This window comes from Boleophthalmus pectinirostris, unplaced genomic scaffold, assembly GCF_026225935.1.
Source record: "Boleophthalmus pectinirostris isolate CB_2022bp ecotype Guang Dong unplaced genomic scaffold, ASM2622593v1 HiC_scaffold_9, whole genome shotgun sequence".
NCBI classification, from domain to species: Eukaryota; Metazoa; Chordata; class Actinopteri; order Gobiiformes; family Gobiidae; genus Boleophthalmus; species Boleophthalmus pectinirostris.
In genome coordinates, this window is record NW_026571541.1 from 34,205,469 (window position 1) to 34,224,492 (window position 19,024).

Here is a 19,024-nt window from a genome sequence, read left to right on the forward strand (position 1 = left end):
CTTACAATATCTATAAAAAGTATAGTATAGCTTAATTTAATTTATGACATTATTATTATTATTATTATTATTATTATTATTATTTTATTTTATTTTATTTGTTTTGTTTTTTTTTGTTTGTTTTTTTGTTTTTTTTTTATTATTTTATTTATTTAGTTTTAGTTTTGGTTTCATTCCTTCTGCTCCCCTGTATGATAATTTGCAAACCACCCCCATATTGTAGGGGGGGGAAAAGACATATGTATGTATGTTAATGTATGTTTATGTATGTTAATGTGTGTTTATGTGTATGAATGTACATGTATATTTTCCACCCCTCACTCCTGCCATAACGGTAACTGCAACAAAAATCCAATCTGCACTTTATACTATATATATACGTTTATACATTTGTTGTTTTTGTCTTGTTGTTATATTTTTGTAATAATAATAAAAAAATAAAAATAAAAAAAACTATTAAAACCGGAGCTGCGTGACGTCACCGGATGCTTCGTTTTTGGTATAAATTCATTTCCGCATCCACATCGGGTCCTTTCCTGTCCGCGGCCCTAAGGAAGATGGCGGTGCAGATTTCAAAGAAGAGGAAGGTTAGACATATTTCTCTTAATCTTTAGTCACAGAGCCCCGATGCGACATAAATAACACCCGGGCACATGTGAGGCGTGTGCCCGCTGTGCGCTGGAGGGTCCCCGGGGCGCGGCGTCGCTCTCCCGGGCAGGATTGGCGCGGATCCTGGGGCTCGGCTCATGGTTCAGAGCCGGGGCCGGGGCTGTCGGGCCGCACCGAGCTCCAACGTGCCCGATAAATGTCCACCGTGCGACAGAATAGACTCACATTCATCTGCGCCAAAGCTTTTACATTAAACTTAAACACAACGTGACATTATATTAGCTTAGCTTCATGCTAACCCCGGATCCGCACGGTGCCGTAGTTCTTGCTGTTGACATTTGGACATTTGCGCTGCTCAGAGTGATTTGTGTCATACTCAAGTGTCCTGTGGTTCTGTGCAGTTCGTCTCGGACGGTATCTTCAAGGCCGAGCTGAACGAGTTCCTGACCCGGGAGCTCGCGGAGGACGGCTACTCTGGGGTCGAGGTGCGGGTGACTCCAACCAGAACCGAGATCATCATCCTGGCCACGAGGTGAGCTCACGAGCGCAGTGATGCACATGTGTGGGGCTGAGGGGATTCTCACAGGTGTTTTAGCAGCTCTATTGTACAGTGTGGTGTTAATTGTCTGACTGTAAATCTGTTTTGAACCCAGGACCCAGAATGTTCTTGGGGAGAAGGGACGCAGAATCCGTGAGCTGACAGCAGTGGTCCAGAAGAGGTTTGGCTTCCCGGAGGGCAGTGTGGAGGTGAGTTTCATCTTTAAACATGTAAACTGTCTTAGGCTACGTTCAGACTGCAGTCTGAGGTGACCCAAATCCGATTTTTTTTTTTTGGGCCCCTATGTGACCTGTATCTGATCTTTTAATGACAGTCTGAATGACATAGATCCAAATTTTTCAAATGCGACCCACGACACTTCTAAAACCAATACATATCTGATCTTTTGACGTGCAACTTCAGTCTAAATGGCTAAAGCGCATTCATCCGACCTACACGTTATCAACAAGCCACAAACATCACTATTCTGCGCTGAAGTTGGCGAAAATTGTTAATGAACTCCGTGTCACTGAAAGAAAGCACATCGCCACTCACCACTCTTGGCTACCTCTCCATCCACACGTTCCACGACTAAAAACCTTGTCCTCCTTAGTCTTAGAACAAGTAAGTTGTTCATTTTCTGACTCCGGTACAAGAGGAACTTTAAAATCTCCAGGTGCTCAATGCTTGCGTCCATGTTTGGACAACTTCCGTAAACACAGAGCATGCTCGCTGCGGTTGACGTCGTCGTGTTTCCAGTGTCACATGTGGGACACTTTTGGGCCGTTTTATGTTCACACTGGAGTCACACACAAGTCGCATTTAATTGGAAATGTGAACGACCTCACGAAAACATCGGATTTCACAAAAAAATCCAAATTGAGCATTAAGCCCTGCAGCCTGAACGTAGCCTTATACATTTTACACTTCATATTTGTTGAGTGAAGCAGCAGGCATAGCAACCATACTCACTTGTGGGGGACTCGCTCTAGATCTAAACCTCGGTTGGGCTACATGATTTTGGAAAACAGATCAATCGTTTTCTTCACAGGTACTGATAGTGTTTAGATTGGAGATTTATTTTCAGGAGCATTAACATTGAAGCGAAGTGAAATCTGACCTACAAACCTAATCCAAGAATCCCAGGCATTTCGGATCATGTTTGTTGGGATCTAAGCTACAGCATGTCTTTAAGTTCTTTGGTCCTTTCAAAAATTAATTCAGTAGGACGTGTATTTACTTTATTGGCATGTTTCGACTGCAAGACATCTTAATCAGTTCTGAAGATGATAAATACATCTCCTTCTGTGTTGAAGAACCTTAGAAGTTAATGTACATAAGACAAAATTAATGTTTTTGGTTTAATGTCTTTTTTCTTTTTTGCCCTGATTAAAATACATGTTTCATTTTAAATTGTACCCTTTGCAAATTGATAACTGGCTGAACTCAAATTACAGTTGTCATTAACCAGCTGCTGCAGGCTGTGATGTTTTTGCCCATTTACAAGGACTGTAACTCGAATTAAATCAAAATTTGAATGGACATAATGCAGTTTTTGAACATTATTTCCTCCACAAACAACAACAATCTGCATTAATAACTGCTAACCCTGTAGTTTAGATCTGTACAAACGTGTTCTGATTTAGTTTGACATTTTTTATTTCAGGCTTTTGGTCAATTCTTCTGGACTTGTTTTTAAAAATGTGAAGTTTGAAGAGAATCCTATTAAAACAAAACTTGCAAATTTAATCTCTTGTCTGAGAAACACTTAATATTTTTCCATATCATGCAGCCCTACAGTTTGTCTAACCCGCGCTGATCGATAAATGTACTTTTTCGGCTTGTTGCCTCGGTGATGATTCGATGACGAGTCAGAAGGGGGCGCTCTCACTGCTCACTCTCCGTTCTGAGCTGCGTTCTGCGGTTCGGTCTGGACCGTGAGCAGCTCTGAGGCCCCCTGCCCTGAAGACCATCGAGGCATTTGTCTGAGAGGCTCCGTACTTTGCTCAGATGTTTGTGGAGCGTTACTGTAGTCGGGTTTGGTCGGTATTGGCTTAATTTAGATCAGGGATTTGCACTTTTTGAGCCCGAGGACTTCGTTATCAGTGTGAAAATATCCCAAGGCCCCCCTGTCGTCTACGTTAAGATCACCATAAGCTTCAGAAGTTTATAACCACGTTTGGAAAGATACATTTTTCATAGTCTCATCTTGTTCTTAGAGACTGTACTTCATAAATTGTAGTGTGTGAAACATTAAATGATGTCGCAATTTAAGCATTGGTCAATTTTATCCTTTATTTTTCCGTCTTCTGCTGTGGTCCTGATGTTGTGTGCTTGTCTTCCAGCTGTATGCAGAGAAAGTGGCCACCCGAGGGCTCTGTGCCATCGCCCAGGCCGAGTCCCTGCGCTACAAGCTGCTCGGAGGTCTGGCTGTCAGGAGGTAAGGCCCAGGGACGAGTGTTCACGGGGCTGTGGGCGGTTCAAGTGACCATGATGACTGTCAAGTGGCAGTTTCTGAAAAAAGTAAATTACAGTACATATGAGCATTGACTTAGTGAGCAGAGTCCCCCAAAAACACTGAAAATTCCGTCTAAAATGCACAATTCAGGGTTCACACGGTCATGGAAATCCTGGAAAAGTGAAGGAATTTTAATCTTTCACGCAACTACAATGTTCTAAGTTCTCATTAGGCTATCATTATTATTATTATTATTTCCGAACATATGCGCCTTTCGTTTAAAAGAGATGACAATAAATAAATGCACTGACAGTATTTTGAATGTTAAACTATAATCCCTAATCATAATTTGAGTGGAAAGGGTTCACGTTTCATATTTAGCCCTAAAAGTCTGATCAATTCTACACACGTAAAGTCATGGGAAATTCACTTTAGGTCATGGAAAAGTTTTGAAATTGTCAGTGAAAGAGAGTGGGAACCCTGATAATTTTTGATATAACAAAAATCAGATAATTCCCTTTCAAGTCTAATTATATCTGGGTTTGGCCCTGTTAACACCATGTTTCTCAGGAAAATAATGCAATTAAATACCTTTTGTCACGTATTTAACTGTCAAAGTAGAGTTTGAATAAAATCTCAAATGTAAATGTGATAACTTAAAATGTAAAACGCACTTGTGTCCCTCTGGTGATGATACGATGACGAGTCGGAGGGGCCCCTTGCCTCTGTGTGTGGGGTCACGTTCTGTGGCCCCTCTCTGCAGATCGGGGCCCATGTATGAAGACCCCGAGGCATTTGTCTGAGGAGGGTACTTTAGAATATTTCTGAAAAGGTAGTAGTTCATTTTAGTGGCGGAAAGAGTATTGTACATTTGTACTCGAGTAAAACAATTTGCATAGCTTAAATTGTACTTAAACATATTGTTGCCAAGACCTAAGAGTTATCCAAACTATTCTAAATCCGCAATACAGTTACCGTATTTTCCGGGCTATAGGACGCGCTCTTAAGACTCCAGCCTCATCAAAAAAACGACTGCGACCCGCAATCCAGAGCGCCCCATACACGAATCCACTCAGGTGTCCCAGCACGACTTCAGTAAACTACAAAACCACAGCGCACGCAAACACACATGGAGCAGACAGTGACCGCACAGCGAAGAACACCCAAAGCCACCACTCATCACTCCACGCCGTTGAGGAACGAACCGAGAAAGCGAGTGCAATGTGCCACTTCTAAACACAACTGAACAACTGAGTCACCGCGAACACACCGACAATCCAGCGGTCCCAGACAGCGCCCTCCCTACACGCCACAACTGAACAAAGCCCAGAGTCACAGTGAACGCCACAAAGTCCCACTGACCCATCCAACTGTTGTTTCCTTTTAAAATCTGGTGCAGTTTATTTGTGAAAAAAGTTTTAAAAAAAAATAAATAAATAGACCATTCTATGACAGTGCGCCTTATAGTGCGGAAAATACGGTAATAGGGCTCAGAATCTGTGTCCTTCACGATTTGATTAGCTCTGGTCTATCAGGACAGGTCATGTGATGCCATTATATCTGTATAGAAGAAGTCTGATGGATGACAGAGTTGTGAATTTGGCCAATGGGGACTTTGGACTTGGACCTGAACTATTAATGTATAATTCCACAGTGGTCCATGTGGGTTCTGTAGTGGTCCATGGGCCTATACTAGTCTGTGGTCTTGTGATACAGCTCAAGATTATTCTAAAGACATTCAGGAAAGGTTCATTTCTGTCCTGTGAATGTGACTTTATTTTTTAAGTGTTGATACCTGCTCAAATGTTTTCGATACTAGTTTTTGTGTTGACTAATATCAGATTTTTTTTTTTTTTAAACCCTGAGTACAATAATGTGATGTTTAGTTTCCTTTATTTTAGTTAATGCAGACTCAAACATGCCACAATTTCTCATGTGTACTTTGAAAACCGTCTTATTTAGCACTTGTTAGGAGTGGTTGTGTACGTTTCTGTCGTCTGACGAGCGTGGCGTTGCGTGCAGGGCGTGCTACGGCGTGCTCCGGTTCATCATGGAGAGCGGGGCCAAGGGCTGCGAGGTGGTGGTGTCCGGAAAGCTGCGAGGACAGAGAGCCAAGTCCATGAAGTTCGTGGACGGCCTGATGATCCACAGTGGAGACCCCGTCAACTACTACGTGGATACAGCTGTGCGCCACGTCCTGCTGCGCCAAGGTAGAAACACTTCCTCTTTCCTTCCTTCCCTCTTCCTTTCCTTTCTCCCTCCTTCTGTGTGCTCAGAATTGATTCATCACAGGTGGGTTCAGGATATTCATTAATATTTTATTGACAGAAAAAGAAATTGGGTACTGTGCTGAGTGCAAAACTGTTGTATCCCAGTAACATAACCTAAAGCAGATATTCCCTGTTACGCTTTTCAAAATGTGCTCTAGTAACAAATTAAAAGTGTGAGTCGGTTCTTTTTGACCCTCTACAGCTGTGGTTCCCAAAGTGAGGGTTACAATATATTTTTTAAACGTCATATATTGCACAGAATTGACTCTTGTGAGTTTTAATCCATGTTAGAATGTTGCATCCTCCAAAAACTCACCTGAAGTTGTATTTTGTCTCATTCAACACGTTTCATTTCATTTATCTGTTTGAGTCAGATACAACAAAATTCAAAAACAATAACAGAAATAGTGATGTACATGAACGTATTTGGGGACCTGGTGCTCAAAAGGAGTAGGATGAAGTTTTTAAAAAAAAAACATGGAGTCCTACCCCAATTGTTTTACAAAATAACGTGGTTCACACTTTTTTTTTTTTTTATCACCTTTGGAGTTCTTACCTGTCATTATGCAGAAATAACACGTTTGGGTTATTAGTTATTTCTGGTCTGCAAAGCTCAAAATGCTCTGTTCAGCCTTGTGATGCCATGAAGCTCGGTGTTCAAGTTTACTACACTTCATGACTTTACAAGGTGTTAACAGCATCCAGGTTAACAGCTCCTTCTAATTTTTAATTCAGTAAATTGACAATTCCAGGAATCATATCACCCAAAAACATGTGAATGAAGTAAACATGACTCCAGGTAAGTTTTGATGAAGCGTAAGATCAGGAAAGAGTAATATAGGCCCTTTAGAGAATGTTTAATCTATAAACTTTCAGCACTATCTTAAGCTGAAATTGGGTCAATATTGAACTTCATTTAACATGTTTGCCACTTAAAATTGTAAGTTCATTTTTGCATTGGGGATCTCAAGTTGGTTGCATGGTTGTTGTGTCCTCTGCTCTCCAGTCCACCTGTTAAACATATATAAATATACAAATACTGAACCTCAATCTATATTATTCCATCTTTAATATTAAACAATATTGCACACACACCAACACTCTCTACAAACCCTGATGTGCCCATGTGCCCTCTTCAGGTGTCCTGGGTATCAAGGTGAAGATCATGCTGCCCTGGGATCCCAGCGGTAAAATCGGCCCCAAGAAGCCCCTGCCCGATCACGTCAGCATCGTGGAGCCCAAGGAGGAGATGCTGCCCACCACCCCCATGTCCGAACAGAAGGGGGCCAAGCCTGAGGTGCCCGTCATGCCCCAGGCCCCTGTCCCAACCGCATAAAAGGTACGTGCCGGGGATGAGGTTTGAGGTTTGGATGGGCGGTGCAGATAAATCGTGATGGGGAAATGAAGAAATGGGAGCAACCGCATAAAGACCTGGGGGAGAATAGACTAGACTCGGTGTGGTGTCTTATGCAATTGACCGAAACCACTAAATTTGATTAAAAATAAACTCATTTCTTTGGTCGCTTCCTTGATTCTGAAGGAAATGGGGTGAGGAAGTCCCAATCAGTGTAAAAAGAAGATAGAAACTCCTCATTGAGACCAATAGTTTTATTTTATCTGATGTGTGCTTCTGACGCCTCCCTCGTGTTTACTCCTTCGTTCTGTGGTTTTCTTTGGGACACCACTTTCTATAAGACATTTGATTGACAGCTGAAAAATGGAGAATTGAGGAAAGGGAATCGAGACCTGGCCAAAGTTTGAGTAGTGAAGCGTGTGTCTTGTGTCCCTCTGGTGATGATACGATGACGAGTCGGAGGGGCCCCTGCCTCTGCGTGCGGGGGTCACGTTCTGTGGCTCCCCTCTGCAGATCGGGGCCCGGCCTGAAGAACCCGAGGCATTTGTCTGAGGAGGGCTCAAACACGAACGGGGGACATGAGTTCTGTAGTCTATGTACAGAAATTGTGTTCTAGAGAAGATCCTGAATTGACTTGAATTTTTACAAAGCAATTTCTAAACTCATTTGTGTGTTGTTGTTTTTTTCAGGTGCAGGCTTCATCACATGGATCCAGGACCGGCTGTTTTTTGTGTACAAAAATAAAATATCTGGAAAATCCTTTTTGGTTGTCACTTTTTCTGTCCTAAAGTATATGTGGCTTTATATAAGGAAACAAAGCATTAATTTGATTTTATAGGAAGGTACGTCTCGACTCACTCCTGTACAGTGAAGCACACAGGAGGCTGTTGGAGTCTAGAATCCTTTTTGAATATTACAATAGAATTAGATTATAATCAGAATTTAACTTTTTTAATTAAACTCTTGTTATGGAGGTAGCCCTACATGGAAGACGAAATTACGGAGAGAAGCAACCCTATGCTGGATATTTTATTAAGTCATCTGAAATTGATCCACATGAACACCTACAGTAGTGCAACAGGTGCAGATGGAAAATTAAAATCTTAAGTACAGTAATGTGGGCTCAGTATCAGTTGGTGGTTTGAATCCCTCAACATAAACAACTGCAGTTTGGTGATGTGATTCCAGCTCTCACAAATGAATACTGTCAAGTTCTTGGGCAAGACACTTAACCCACCTTGCCCGTACTATGCGTATGGCACTTTGAACACTCTGAAGGTGGAAAGTGCAGTATAAAACAGCAGAAGGACAGGTCAGGAATTTGCTGTTTAAATGAGGTTGCAGGTTCATGGTTCATATAAATATATATTATTTATATGCAGTGTTGGGGAGTAACAGATTACATGTTCCGGAGTTACGTAATCAGAGTACAAATGATGAGTAACTGTATTCAGTTACAGTTACTGTTTCAGTGAGTGGTAATTGGATTACAGTACAGTACATTACTTTGTTGAAGTAAGTGGATTACGCGTTTGTTTTTCCTGTTTTTTTGGTAATTCCACTCATTGCCGGAAACTAAACCAGGACTAAAACACGACTAAACCAGGACTAAAATCAGGTCTAAACTAGATCTAAACCAGATCTAAACCAGGTCTAAAACCAGGACTAAACCAGGATTTAACAGGACTAAATCATGCTGTGCAGACGTGTCTCCTCGTCTTCTATCAATAATATTTTTAATTTGGTTGAGTAAAGTTTGGGCTTTTTATTTTCTTTCAGCAACCAAACTTCTTATGTTACGATATCTTAGTCTTTGCTTCTCTACAGCAAATCAAGTAATCCAAAGTATTCAGATTACGTTACTCACTTTAAGTAATTACGTGGATTATGTTACAAACTACATTTTGGGGTATGTAGTCTGTAAGATGTAGGGGAATACATTTTAAAAGTAATCCTCCCAACACTGTTTATATGTTTATTTAGTTCAATATCTTCTACTTTTTCCACAATAGCTTTATAAAGTGGTGCCATGGTGTCGATGTCAAAGCTCTGATTCTCAGGTGAAAGCCGTATGTTCAATATGGCAAGTTTGTAGATCCAGTATTTCATAAAATTCAGTCTATAATATGTTAAAAAATAAATGGGCACAGACAATGTATAATAGCAAATGAAAGGAAGTGAGCAGAACAGGACAAATTCTAATTGGAGCTTTTCTCTGTTTATTGTGTCTTGAGCCCCTTCTAAAACGTAGCTTTTGGGGAGTTCAAATTGTTTTGTAAATCAAACCATAAATAGAGACAAGACTTTTTACATTTCTGATCTGTTATAATGTTCTTCATCAAAAACAGACCTGGAGTTGTGGTTTTGTTTCATTCACACATGTTTAACACACAAACCCTGCATATTTAGACTGAGTTCTTTCCCATTTATTTCTTATTTTTTCTTATTTTATTTATTTGTATTTGTATTAATGAACATTAAAAATGTAAATATGCAAAGATTATAGCCAACGTGGCTAATTTCCATCTTCAGTCCCTCGGCAGGTTGATGTAAAATCATCTATAGGACGAGGAAAAGTACAGCAACAATCACACAAAAGTACACAACACCAGCACACACACTATACACACAGTTAGTTTCAAACAGTTCATTTGAAGTTCAAAGTCAGAAGTTTAAGAATTAAGTCAAGAGTTAAACCAACAACCCCTCAAAATAAAAGAAAAGATAAATTGGTTAAACATGGTGGGGGACGAGTGAGCGGCGACATGTGAAGACGTCCAGTTGCGTTGCTCCGCAGAGATACATGACTTTTTTCATTTAAATTACTAACTATCTGACCTTTCAGCGTTTTCTACCACCACGTAAGACATCGCTACACCGACTGGTATCGAGCGAAAGAGCCGTTTTGCGATGTCTGGAGCAAAAGGCAACAAAAAGTCGGAGCTTGCTAAAGTCACGGATAGCTCCGCTACGTCCCCAGATACAGCTAAGCTAATGGCCGCGATCAATAGCTCCGAACAAACAGTGGTAGCCAAGATAGATACGCTGGATTTAAAGGTGGAGTCCAAGTGCCAAACGCTCAACGACTCAATTGACAGACTTCGCAACCACTTCAAAGAGCAACTTGAAGGTGTTCGGACTGAATTTGGTGCCAAGTTTGACCCGCTAGCCGCTAGTTTTTCAGATCACGAGACCCGGCTAACTAGCCTCGAAGAGGCTACGAACACGTACTCCGACAGGGTGGTGGACTTGGAGGAGGAAGTTCGCTCTTTGAAAGCGCGTGTAGCAGCCCTCACGGAGAAGACTGAGGACCTGGAAGGAAGACAACGCCGCTGTAATATACGCATACTCGGGGTAAGGGAGAAGTTTGAGACCGGCACGCGACCTGTCGTTTCTGTGGCCAAGTTACTGCAAGAGGTTTTGAGCCTGGACGCGGCTCCTACACTGGATCGGGCGCACCGCGGTATGCAGTCTGGCGCCGGGGGAGGACAGAGACCCAGGCCGTTTATTGTCAAGTTTCACTACTTTCAAGAAATGCTGGAGGTGCTCCGCAAAGCGGCGAGGGCCGGCCCGCTTTTCTACGATGGAGACAAAGTTCTCATCTTCCCGGATTTGCCGTCTTCAGTTGCGAAGAGGAGGGGAACTTTCAAAGACGTAAAGGAGCTGCTCCGTGGTTGTCAGGGCGTGAGATACGGGATGCTTTACCCAGCCCGGCTGAGGATTTCGTCGCCTCTGGGGGAAAAGGTCTTTACTGACCCTGGCACTGCCAAAGACTACATCATGAAGCATCTGGTGCAGAGTGACCAACAAGACGCCGGTTGAGCGTATAAAGGTACTAAATTAATAGCAATGGCTCAGCCATGACTCTGAATACACCTTCACTGAACATTGGTTTATAATGTGAATTGGTACATTTTGTATAATGCAATTGTGAGGGTTGTTTTTCTTACTATATTTTGTCAGATAGACAGATTTTTTCTAATTCTAGTTTGTCTCTGTTATGGGCAAGTTGTGTTTAACAGCAGAGGAGTAGAGAACAAAGTTCACATGTTCCAAACGAGCTCTTTTGGGGGGAGGGTTTTGGTTGTCTCTCCGTGTTCCGGGGAATTGGAGTCAACTTTTTTTTTTTTTTTTTTTTTCTTTTTTTTTTTTTTTCCTTCTTTTTATTATTTTTTATTTACGTATGTTTCTGGCCACAGATTGTCATTTACGTTCCTATCTCACTTCTCTATTGTGCACCCACCATGATTGCCTTTATCCAATGTATACATGTCTGCTTCCCCTAGTTTAATGCACATCCCAGGGCCCCGCTCTACAACTTTCTTATCATGGAATGTAAAGGGACTTAATAACTTGGTCAAGCGTAAAAGGGTATATGCACATCTACGGACCTTTAACCCAGATGTAGTTTTTTTACAAGAAACACACCTGCGCTCTGCTGACGGTAATAAGTTATCACATGGTTTGTTTTCGCAGATATATCATTCAGGCTTTGATTCGAAATCCAGGGGGGTGGCCATCCTATTCAGGAAACACCTTCCTTTTGTTTGTTCAAAAGTAACCCGTGACGTTAATGGCCGTTTTGTTATAATAACTGGCAAATTACATAATACTCCAGTAACTTTAGTGAATGTCTACGCCCCTAATTGGGATAACCCACAATTTTTTAAAAGGCTGATTGGTATGTTGCCAGATTTGGCTACTCACTATTTAATCATGGGGGGGGATTTAAATCTTGTGTTTGATCCAAATCTTGACAGATCGAGAACGCGCCAATCTTCGGTTATATCTAAATCCGTATCTGTGCTCAACTCTTTTCTTAAAAACTACGGTATCTCCGACCCGCTGCGTGTGTCCGAGCCCTCTGCTAAACATTATTCCTTTTTCTCTCCAGTGCATCACTCGTACTCAAGGATTGATTATTTTCTACTGGATAATTCTCTTATCTCTAAAGTGACCACCTGTAAATATCATGCTATTGTAATTTCTGATCATGCTCCGGTGCAGCTTGATATCTTATTCCCAAATACTTGTACCGCGCCGCGGGTCTGGAGATTTGATTCCACCCTATTGTCAGATGAAGAGTTCTGTAAATACATTTCATCTCACATTGACTTTTTTCTGGAAGTAAATGTCACCCCAGATGTCTCGAAGTCTGTAATATGGGAGTCTCTTAAAGCATATTTACGTGGTCAGATTATTTCATTTGCGGCCCATAAAAATAAAAAACGTGATGAGCGGTTAAGAGTACTGACTGAGCTTATAGCCAATCTCGATTCACAATATGCTAATAATCCATCAGCCGACCTATATAAGCAGAAGCTTACACTGCAGTCCGAATTTGAAGCCCTTTCAATCAGAGAAACAGAGAAGCTCTTACTGAGAACAAGACAAAATGTATATGAACATGGGGATAGAGCAGGTAGACTTCTCTCTCACCAGCTACGTCAGTCAGTCTCAAGTCACACAATATCAGAGATCCAACTAGACCCCAACCGAACAATAACGGATCCTAAAGAGATTAATTCGGCTTTTAAGAAATTTTATCAAGATTTATACACCAGTCAAACGACCTGTGCGCCTGCTGATGTAGATTTATTTTTTGAACAGGTTAAATATCCCAACTATTGATGTAGATCAGCAGAAATTACTTGATAGACCCATAGCCACTGCTGAAATATTACAGGCAATCAAATCTCTACAAAATGGTAAGGCTCCGGGGCCGGATGGATTCTCGTGTGATTTTTATAAAGCGTTTGCAAATAAGCTGGGTGCTTTACTGTGTGAGGTGTTTGTAGAAATCCACGCCAATAACAATTTACCACAAACTCTTTCGCAAGCCACAATTTCAGTTATTCTAAAAAAGGACAGAGATCCAAAAAAATGTGAATCTTATCGACCAATTAGTCTCCTTAATGTAGATTACAAAATTCTCACAAAAGTTCTTGCACTCCGCCTCGAAAAGATAGCCCCGAGCATTATTCATGAAGATCAGACAGGCTTTATTGCCCTTCGCCAGTCTTACTTCAATACACGGCGCTTATTCAATGTTTTATACTCTGACCGCTCAACTGACCAATCCGAAGTGATAGTTTCACTTGATGCCGAGAAGGCTTTTGATTGTGTGGAATGGTCATACTTGCTGTGTGTGCTTGGCAAATTTGGCTTTGGCCCTAGTTTTACATCATGGGTCAAGATTCTGTATTCAAAACCACTTTCCTCTGTTCGGACTAATGGTATAATATCAGACTACTTTCCCCTACATAGAGGCACTCGTCAGGGCTGCCCGTTAAGTCCCTTGCTTTTCAATCTTGCAATAGAACCTTTGGCGGTAGCATTGCGATCAAACGGGGGGATCGAGGGAATTAGCAGAGGGGGAACTGTCCATAAATTATCATTGTATGCAGATGATTTACTTTTGTATATTACAAACCCAGTGATGTCTATTCCACGCATTCTGGAACTGCTTAGCTCCTTTGGATGTTTGTCTGGCTACAGACTGAACCTGGGTAAAAGCATTTTATTTCCTGTTAACCAACTAGCAAGAGACTTGGACTATTCAAACTTCCCATTCAAAGTAGAGGAAAGCTCATTCACCTACTTGGGTATCCAGGTCTCTGCCACCTATAACAATCTTTTCAAACACAACATTCTTCCACTTTTAGACAAGACCAAGGCTGACCTGATACGTTGGTCAGCTCTACCTATCTCTCTAGCTGGGCGTATTAATACAATTAAAATGGTTGTTTTGCCCAGGTTCATGTATTTATTTCAAATGATTCCCCTGCTCCTCCCTAAGACGTTTTTTAAAAAAAATTGACAGTATTGTATCTTCATTTATATGGAATCAGAAATGCCCTAGAATACGTAAAGAAAAAATTGCAAGGTTCTAAAGCTGAGGGGGGCCTTGCTTTGCCAAATTTCATGTACTACTATTGGTCAGCTAATATTGTAAAATTGTCCACCTGGCTTCGCACATTTAAAGACGAATGTGGCCCTCTTTGGTCCACTATAGAACTTGGTTCCAGTCTTACTGCTTCGCCCATAGCATTAATGTGTTCCTCTTTACCAGCCAATGTGAAAAAAACATGTTACAAACCCAGTGGTCAAAAACACTCTTAATATCTGGTTTCAATGTCGCCGACATTTTGGCTTCAAACAAACACTTATCTATGCTCCCATTACATTGAACCCTTTTTTTCCACCAGCTTTGACTGATTCTGGGTTCAAAATTTGGTTTAGAAAGGGAATTGTTTTTTTCACTGATTTGTTTGTTAACCGGTCCTTTGTTTCATTTGATGTTTTATCTAAAGATTTTGACATTCCTAAGTCTCACTTCTTTAGATACTTACAAGTCCGTAGTTTTGTAGCAAAAAACTTCTCTGCCTATCCAACTCAACCGCCTTCCTGCCCCCTCGAGGACTGTCTGCATCTCCAATTCATCTCTAGGGGACTGATCTCTCGGACATACAACTTACTCCATCATATAGAGTCTTCTTCTTTGACAGAGCTGAAAAACTCATGGGAACAAGATTTAAACTTGCAGATTTCAGATGACATATGGGACTCCAGCATAAATCGTATTCACTCAACCTCAATTTGCATACGTCACTGTTTAATACAGTTTAAGGTTTTTCATCGGGCATACTTAACTAAAGCCAAACTGGCAAGAATATATGGCACCTCTGATGATGGATGCCCGAGATGTGGACGATCACCTGCTACTATGAGTCATATGTTTTGGTCATGTACAGCTTTGAACAGGTATTGGGGTTCTATTTTTGAGGCCTTCTCACATATGTGTACCAGAACAATTGATCCAAACCCGATCACAGCTGTGTTTGGTGTTCTTCCAGATCAGCATGGCCTACCATCTTATCAAAGAAATGCTGTTGCCTTCTCATCTCTTTTGGCCCGAAGATTAATATTAATTAAGTGGAAGGATGCACAACCCCCGTCCTTTATTCAGTGGGTGAGGGAGGTTATGATGTGTTTGCAAATTGAATACTTGAGATATAGTTTGCGGGGTTCACTAAGTACATACCATAAGACTTGGGCGCCTTTTACTGCATATGTTGAGGGCTTACCTTTTACATGAATGGGGAGAGCACATTGTTCAGTTAAGAGTGTGGTGGTGTGTCTAATGTGGCCTTTTTAACTTTATATATTTAATTTTTATTTTATTTTATTTATTTATTTTTTTTATGAATTTGTTTATTTTTTATTATTATTATTATACTGTTTCATTTAATTTAGTATCATTCTTTTTGTGGTTGTGTTTTATTTTTCATTTGTTTTTCCACTCATTTGAGGTTAATCTGTATATGTCATGCCACTGGTTGGCATGGTATTTTACTTTGATGGGTATGTGTGTGTTTGAAATTGTTTCATAGTGTTTATCCACATACTTTTGTATAAAACTGAAAATCTTTAAATAAAGTTTAAACAAATAATTGAATAACCACTGTAAAGCTTTATGCTGCCAGTGTTGAAAGTTCTCGTATATGAGCAGCTCTGTTCATGTTTGAGCTGCTTTAAGCAAAGAGATTTGTCCAAAGGTACTTTTCCTAAACGGCACAGAGCCGTCTCCTCTAGAGCTGCTCTTGTTGTGCGATTTGAATTTCTTTTCACAAACCCCTTTAGAGGAGGTGGAGCAAGATGATTAAAAACTTTGTAAACCAGAATTAAATCTGCATATTTTGATTGTGTTGTCCCAATTTAGGAATTTGTATTTGTCAAGTTTTCTGCAACAGTGATAATTTGTGGGCTTTTTGTCTAATACTTTAAGTGATTTTTTTATATATAGTTTCAGCTAATTTAAGAGTACTTTTGTTTGTCAGAGTCCAAGTAGTAATGCAATAATTTAGGTGTGGCAAAATCATTGAATTTAAATACATAAATGCTGAGTTGGTCGTTAGATTATTTCTTATATGGCGAAAATTTGATAAATGATATTTGATTTTATTCACTGTTCTTTTGATGTGTTGTTTGAATGATAGTTGTGGGTCCAGGGTGACTCCCAGATACTTCACTTCATTTAAAACACATTTTGAGTTAACAACATTATAACCAGTGTTGGGAAGGTGACTTTTAAAATGTATTCCCCCACAGGTTACATATTACATACTCCAAAATGTAGTTTGTAACGGAATCCATTAAATTACTTTAGGTGAGTAACGTAATCTGAATACTTTGGATTACTTGATATTGTCATGTTTTTTAAAACTACATGAATGTAACAACCACATCCTGAAAATTCTTGTTTGTTTTCTTCAAATTGTCTGTTGAGCCCAAGTCTCCATGAACAGACTTTTGTTTGCTGTAGAGAAGCAAAGACGAGGATCTGATCATAAGAAGTTTTGTTTTATCTGCTAAAAGAAACTAAAAAGTCCAGACTTTACTTAAACATATTAAAAATATTATTGATAGAGAAATGATTTTTTATAAGAGATCACTGCTGCCTGAAATTATGTTCTAGATTAGTCCTGGTTTAGTCCTGGTTTTAGTTCTAGTTTAGTCCTGGTTTAGTTCTAGTTTAGTCCTGGTTTTAGTCCTGGCTTTAGTTCTAGTTTAGTCCTGGTTTAGTTCTAGTTTAATCCTGGTTTTAGTCCTGGATTTAGTTCTAGTTTAGTCCTGGTTTTAGTCCTGGTTTAGTCCTGGTTTAGTCCTGGTTTTAGTTCTAGTTTAGTCCTGGTTTTAGTCCTGGTTTAGTCCTGGTTTTAGTCCTGGTTTTAGTTCTAGTTTAGTCCTGGTTTTAGTTCTAGTTTAGTCCTGGTTTTAGTCCTGGTTTAGTCCTGGTTTAGTCCTGGTTTTAGTCCTGGTTTAGTCCTGGTTTAGTTCTAGTTTAGTCCTGGATTTAGTTCTAGTTTAGTCCTGGTTTTAGTTCTGGTTTAGTCCTGGTTTAGTCCTGGATTTAGTTCTAGTTTAGTCCTGGTTTAGTCCTGGTTTTAGTCCTGGTTTTAGTTCTAGTTTAGTCCTGGTTTAGTCTGGTTTAGTCCTGGTTTTAGTTCTAGTTTTAGTCCTGGTTTTAGTTCTAGTTTAGTCCTGGTTTTAGTTCTAGTTTAGTTCTGGTTTAGTCCTGGTTTAGTCCTGGTTTTAGTCCTGGTTTTAGTTCTAGTTTAGTCCTGGTTTAGTTCTGGTTTAGTCCTGGTTTTAGTCCTGGTTTTAATTCTAGTTTAGTCCTGGTTTAGTCCTGGTTTAGTCCTGGTTTTTAGTTCTAGTTTAGTCCTGGTTTTAGTCCTGGTTTTAGTTCTAGTTTAGTCCTGGTTTAGTTCTGGTTTAGTCCTGGTTTTAATTCTAGTTTAGTCCTGGTTTAGTCCTGGTTTTAGTCCTGGTTTTAGTTCTAGTTTAGTCCTGGTTTAATTCTGGTTTTAGTCCTGGTTTTAGTTCTAGTTTAGTCCTGGTTTAGTCATGGTTTAGTTCTAGTTAAGTCCAGGTGTAGTTCTGGTTTAGTTCTGGTTTAGTTCTGGTTTTAGTCCTGGTTTTAGTCCTGGTTTATCCCAAAATGTGAAAACTGAAAATTACCACCCTGTAATCCATTTATTCCAACAAAGTAACTGTAATCCAATTACCACTCACTGAAACAGTAACTGTAACTGAATACAGTTACTCATAATTTGTACTCTGATTACGTAATTCCGGTACATGTAATCTGTTACTCCCCAACACTGATTATAACATGACTTAAATCGCACAGGAGCAAATTTCACGTAATTTAGGACATTTAAGTGTTTAATTGTCAACGCTGCAGTGCTCTTCTCGACCAGCAGGTGGCAGCAGAGCGGAAATCAAGACGGACTACGGAGAGCGGCCGCGGACAAACTTGAATGTGCGCGTACTGTCCCGACTGAGGATGGCTGCGCACCTGAAGAAACGCGTTTATGAGGAGTTTACTAAAGTGGTGCAGGTGAGCAACACACTTATCCGTTTGCGAACACTTTATTTGACGCGTCTGTCTTCGTTTGGGAGGCTTTGATGGCCTTTTATAAACGAAAACAGTGTAGCGGCGAACCATGTGCTAACTATGCTAACGACGCTAGCTCTGTTTTGTTTTGGCCCTTGGATCTGTTATAATGTTTTTTATTTGTCTGTTTGTTTTACTAATATGTCGTGTGGAGACGTATTATTCTGTGTTATTAGATTCAGAATTTTTAAAAGACACAATGAGGGTGACTGGAGTAACAGATTATGTATTTTACTTGATTGGCAGACAGATATAGTGTCAAGTTTTAAGTTTTAATAACAAAAAATAAGCAGTCATGTTTTAATTTCCTAAAATACGGTGACCAGATGTCCCTATTTACTTGGGACAGTCCCAGTTCTGAGTTCTGTGTCTCCTGTCCCAGCAGATTTATCCAAAACCAGTGATTTGTCTCAGTTTAATACAAGAAATGTCCAAGGAGTCCATATTTTGACCAATTTGATGCACACCAACAGTAATATTTTCATTTGTTTAGACTAAAATACAGAAAACTGAGTTTGAAAATGACCATAAGAATAGAAATGCATCATTAGAGGTCCCTCAGATTATGATTGACCCACTAAGAAAGTTATGAATGGACAATTAGTTACAGTTTTTTCACAGTCTTTTCATAGTTTTATTTATACCAACCATCCCAACCAGCGTGTGTGTCCCAGTTTATTTAACACTTTATTTGTTACACTCTGGCTGTAGCTGGAAATAAATGACTATACAGGTGATGATGCACATTGTGAGTGAAAATTTGTGTAATTTCTCAGTCGTCGACGTAAGATCCAAAACAAAAGAACAATTAAATTCTGTCATCTGGACAAAA

The 19,024-nt window shown here is 40.1% G+C and overlaps 2 protein-coding genes and 1 non-coding gene across 3 annotated transcripts in view; all 3 read left to right on the top strand.

Moving 5' to 3' along the window:
- Window positions 1-19,024, top strand: part of LOC110174574 (seizure protein 6 homolog) — a 258,856-nt gene that overhangs the window by 163,166 nt on the left and 76,666 nt on the right. The gene's annotated exons all lie outside the window — the stretch shown is intronic.
- Window positions 500-7,991, top strand: LOC110161091 (40S ribosomal protein S3). Its single transcript, XM_020925801.2, has 7 exons — window positions 500-587; window positions 1,011-1,141; window positions 1,263-1,356; window positions 3,493-3,587; window positions 5,628-5,815; window positions 7,015-7,214; window positions 7,919-7,991. Exons 1-6 carry the CDS (start codon window positions 558-560, stop codon window positions 7,209-7,211), a joined length of 735 nt encoding a protein of 244 aa, XP_020781460.1. The 5' UTR covers window positions 500-557; the 3' UTR covers window positions 7,212-7,214; window positions 7,919-7,991.
- Window positions 2,995-3,141, top strand: LOC129407325 (small nucleolar RNA SNORD15). Its single transcript, XR_008631501.1, has one exon. It is a non-coding gene; the product is annotated as a small nucleolar RNA SNORD15 (small nucleolar RNA).

Excerpts from the sequence above, each read along its gene's own strand:
- LOC110161091 (XM_020925801.2), top strand. The coding sequence starts at position 558 with ATGGCGGTGCAGATTTCAAAGAAGAGGAAG. Across the intron at positions 588-1,010 it reads AGATTTCAAAGAAGAGGAAG|TTCGTCTCGGACGGTATCTT; the intron begins GTTAGACATATT and ends GGTTCTGTGCAG. Across the intron at positions 5,816-7,014 it reads CCACGTCCTGCTGCGCCAAG|GTGTCCTGGGTATCAAGGTG; the intron begins GTAGAAACACTT and ends TGCCCTCTTCAG.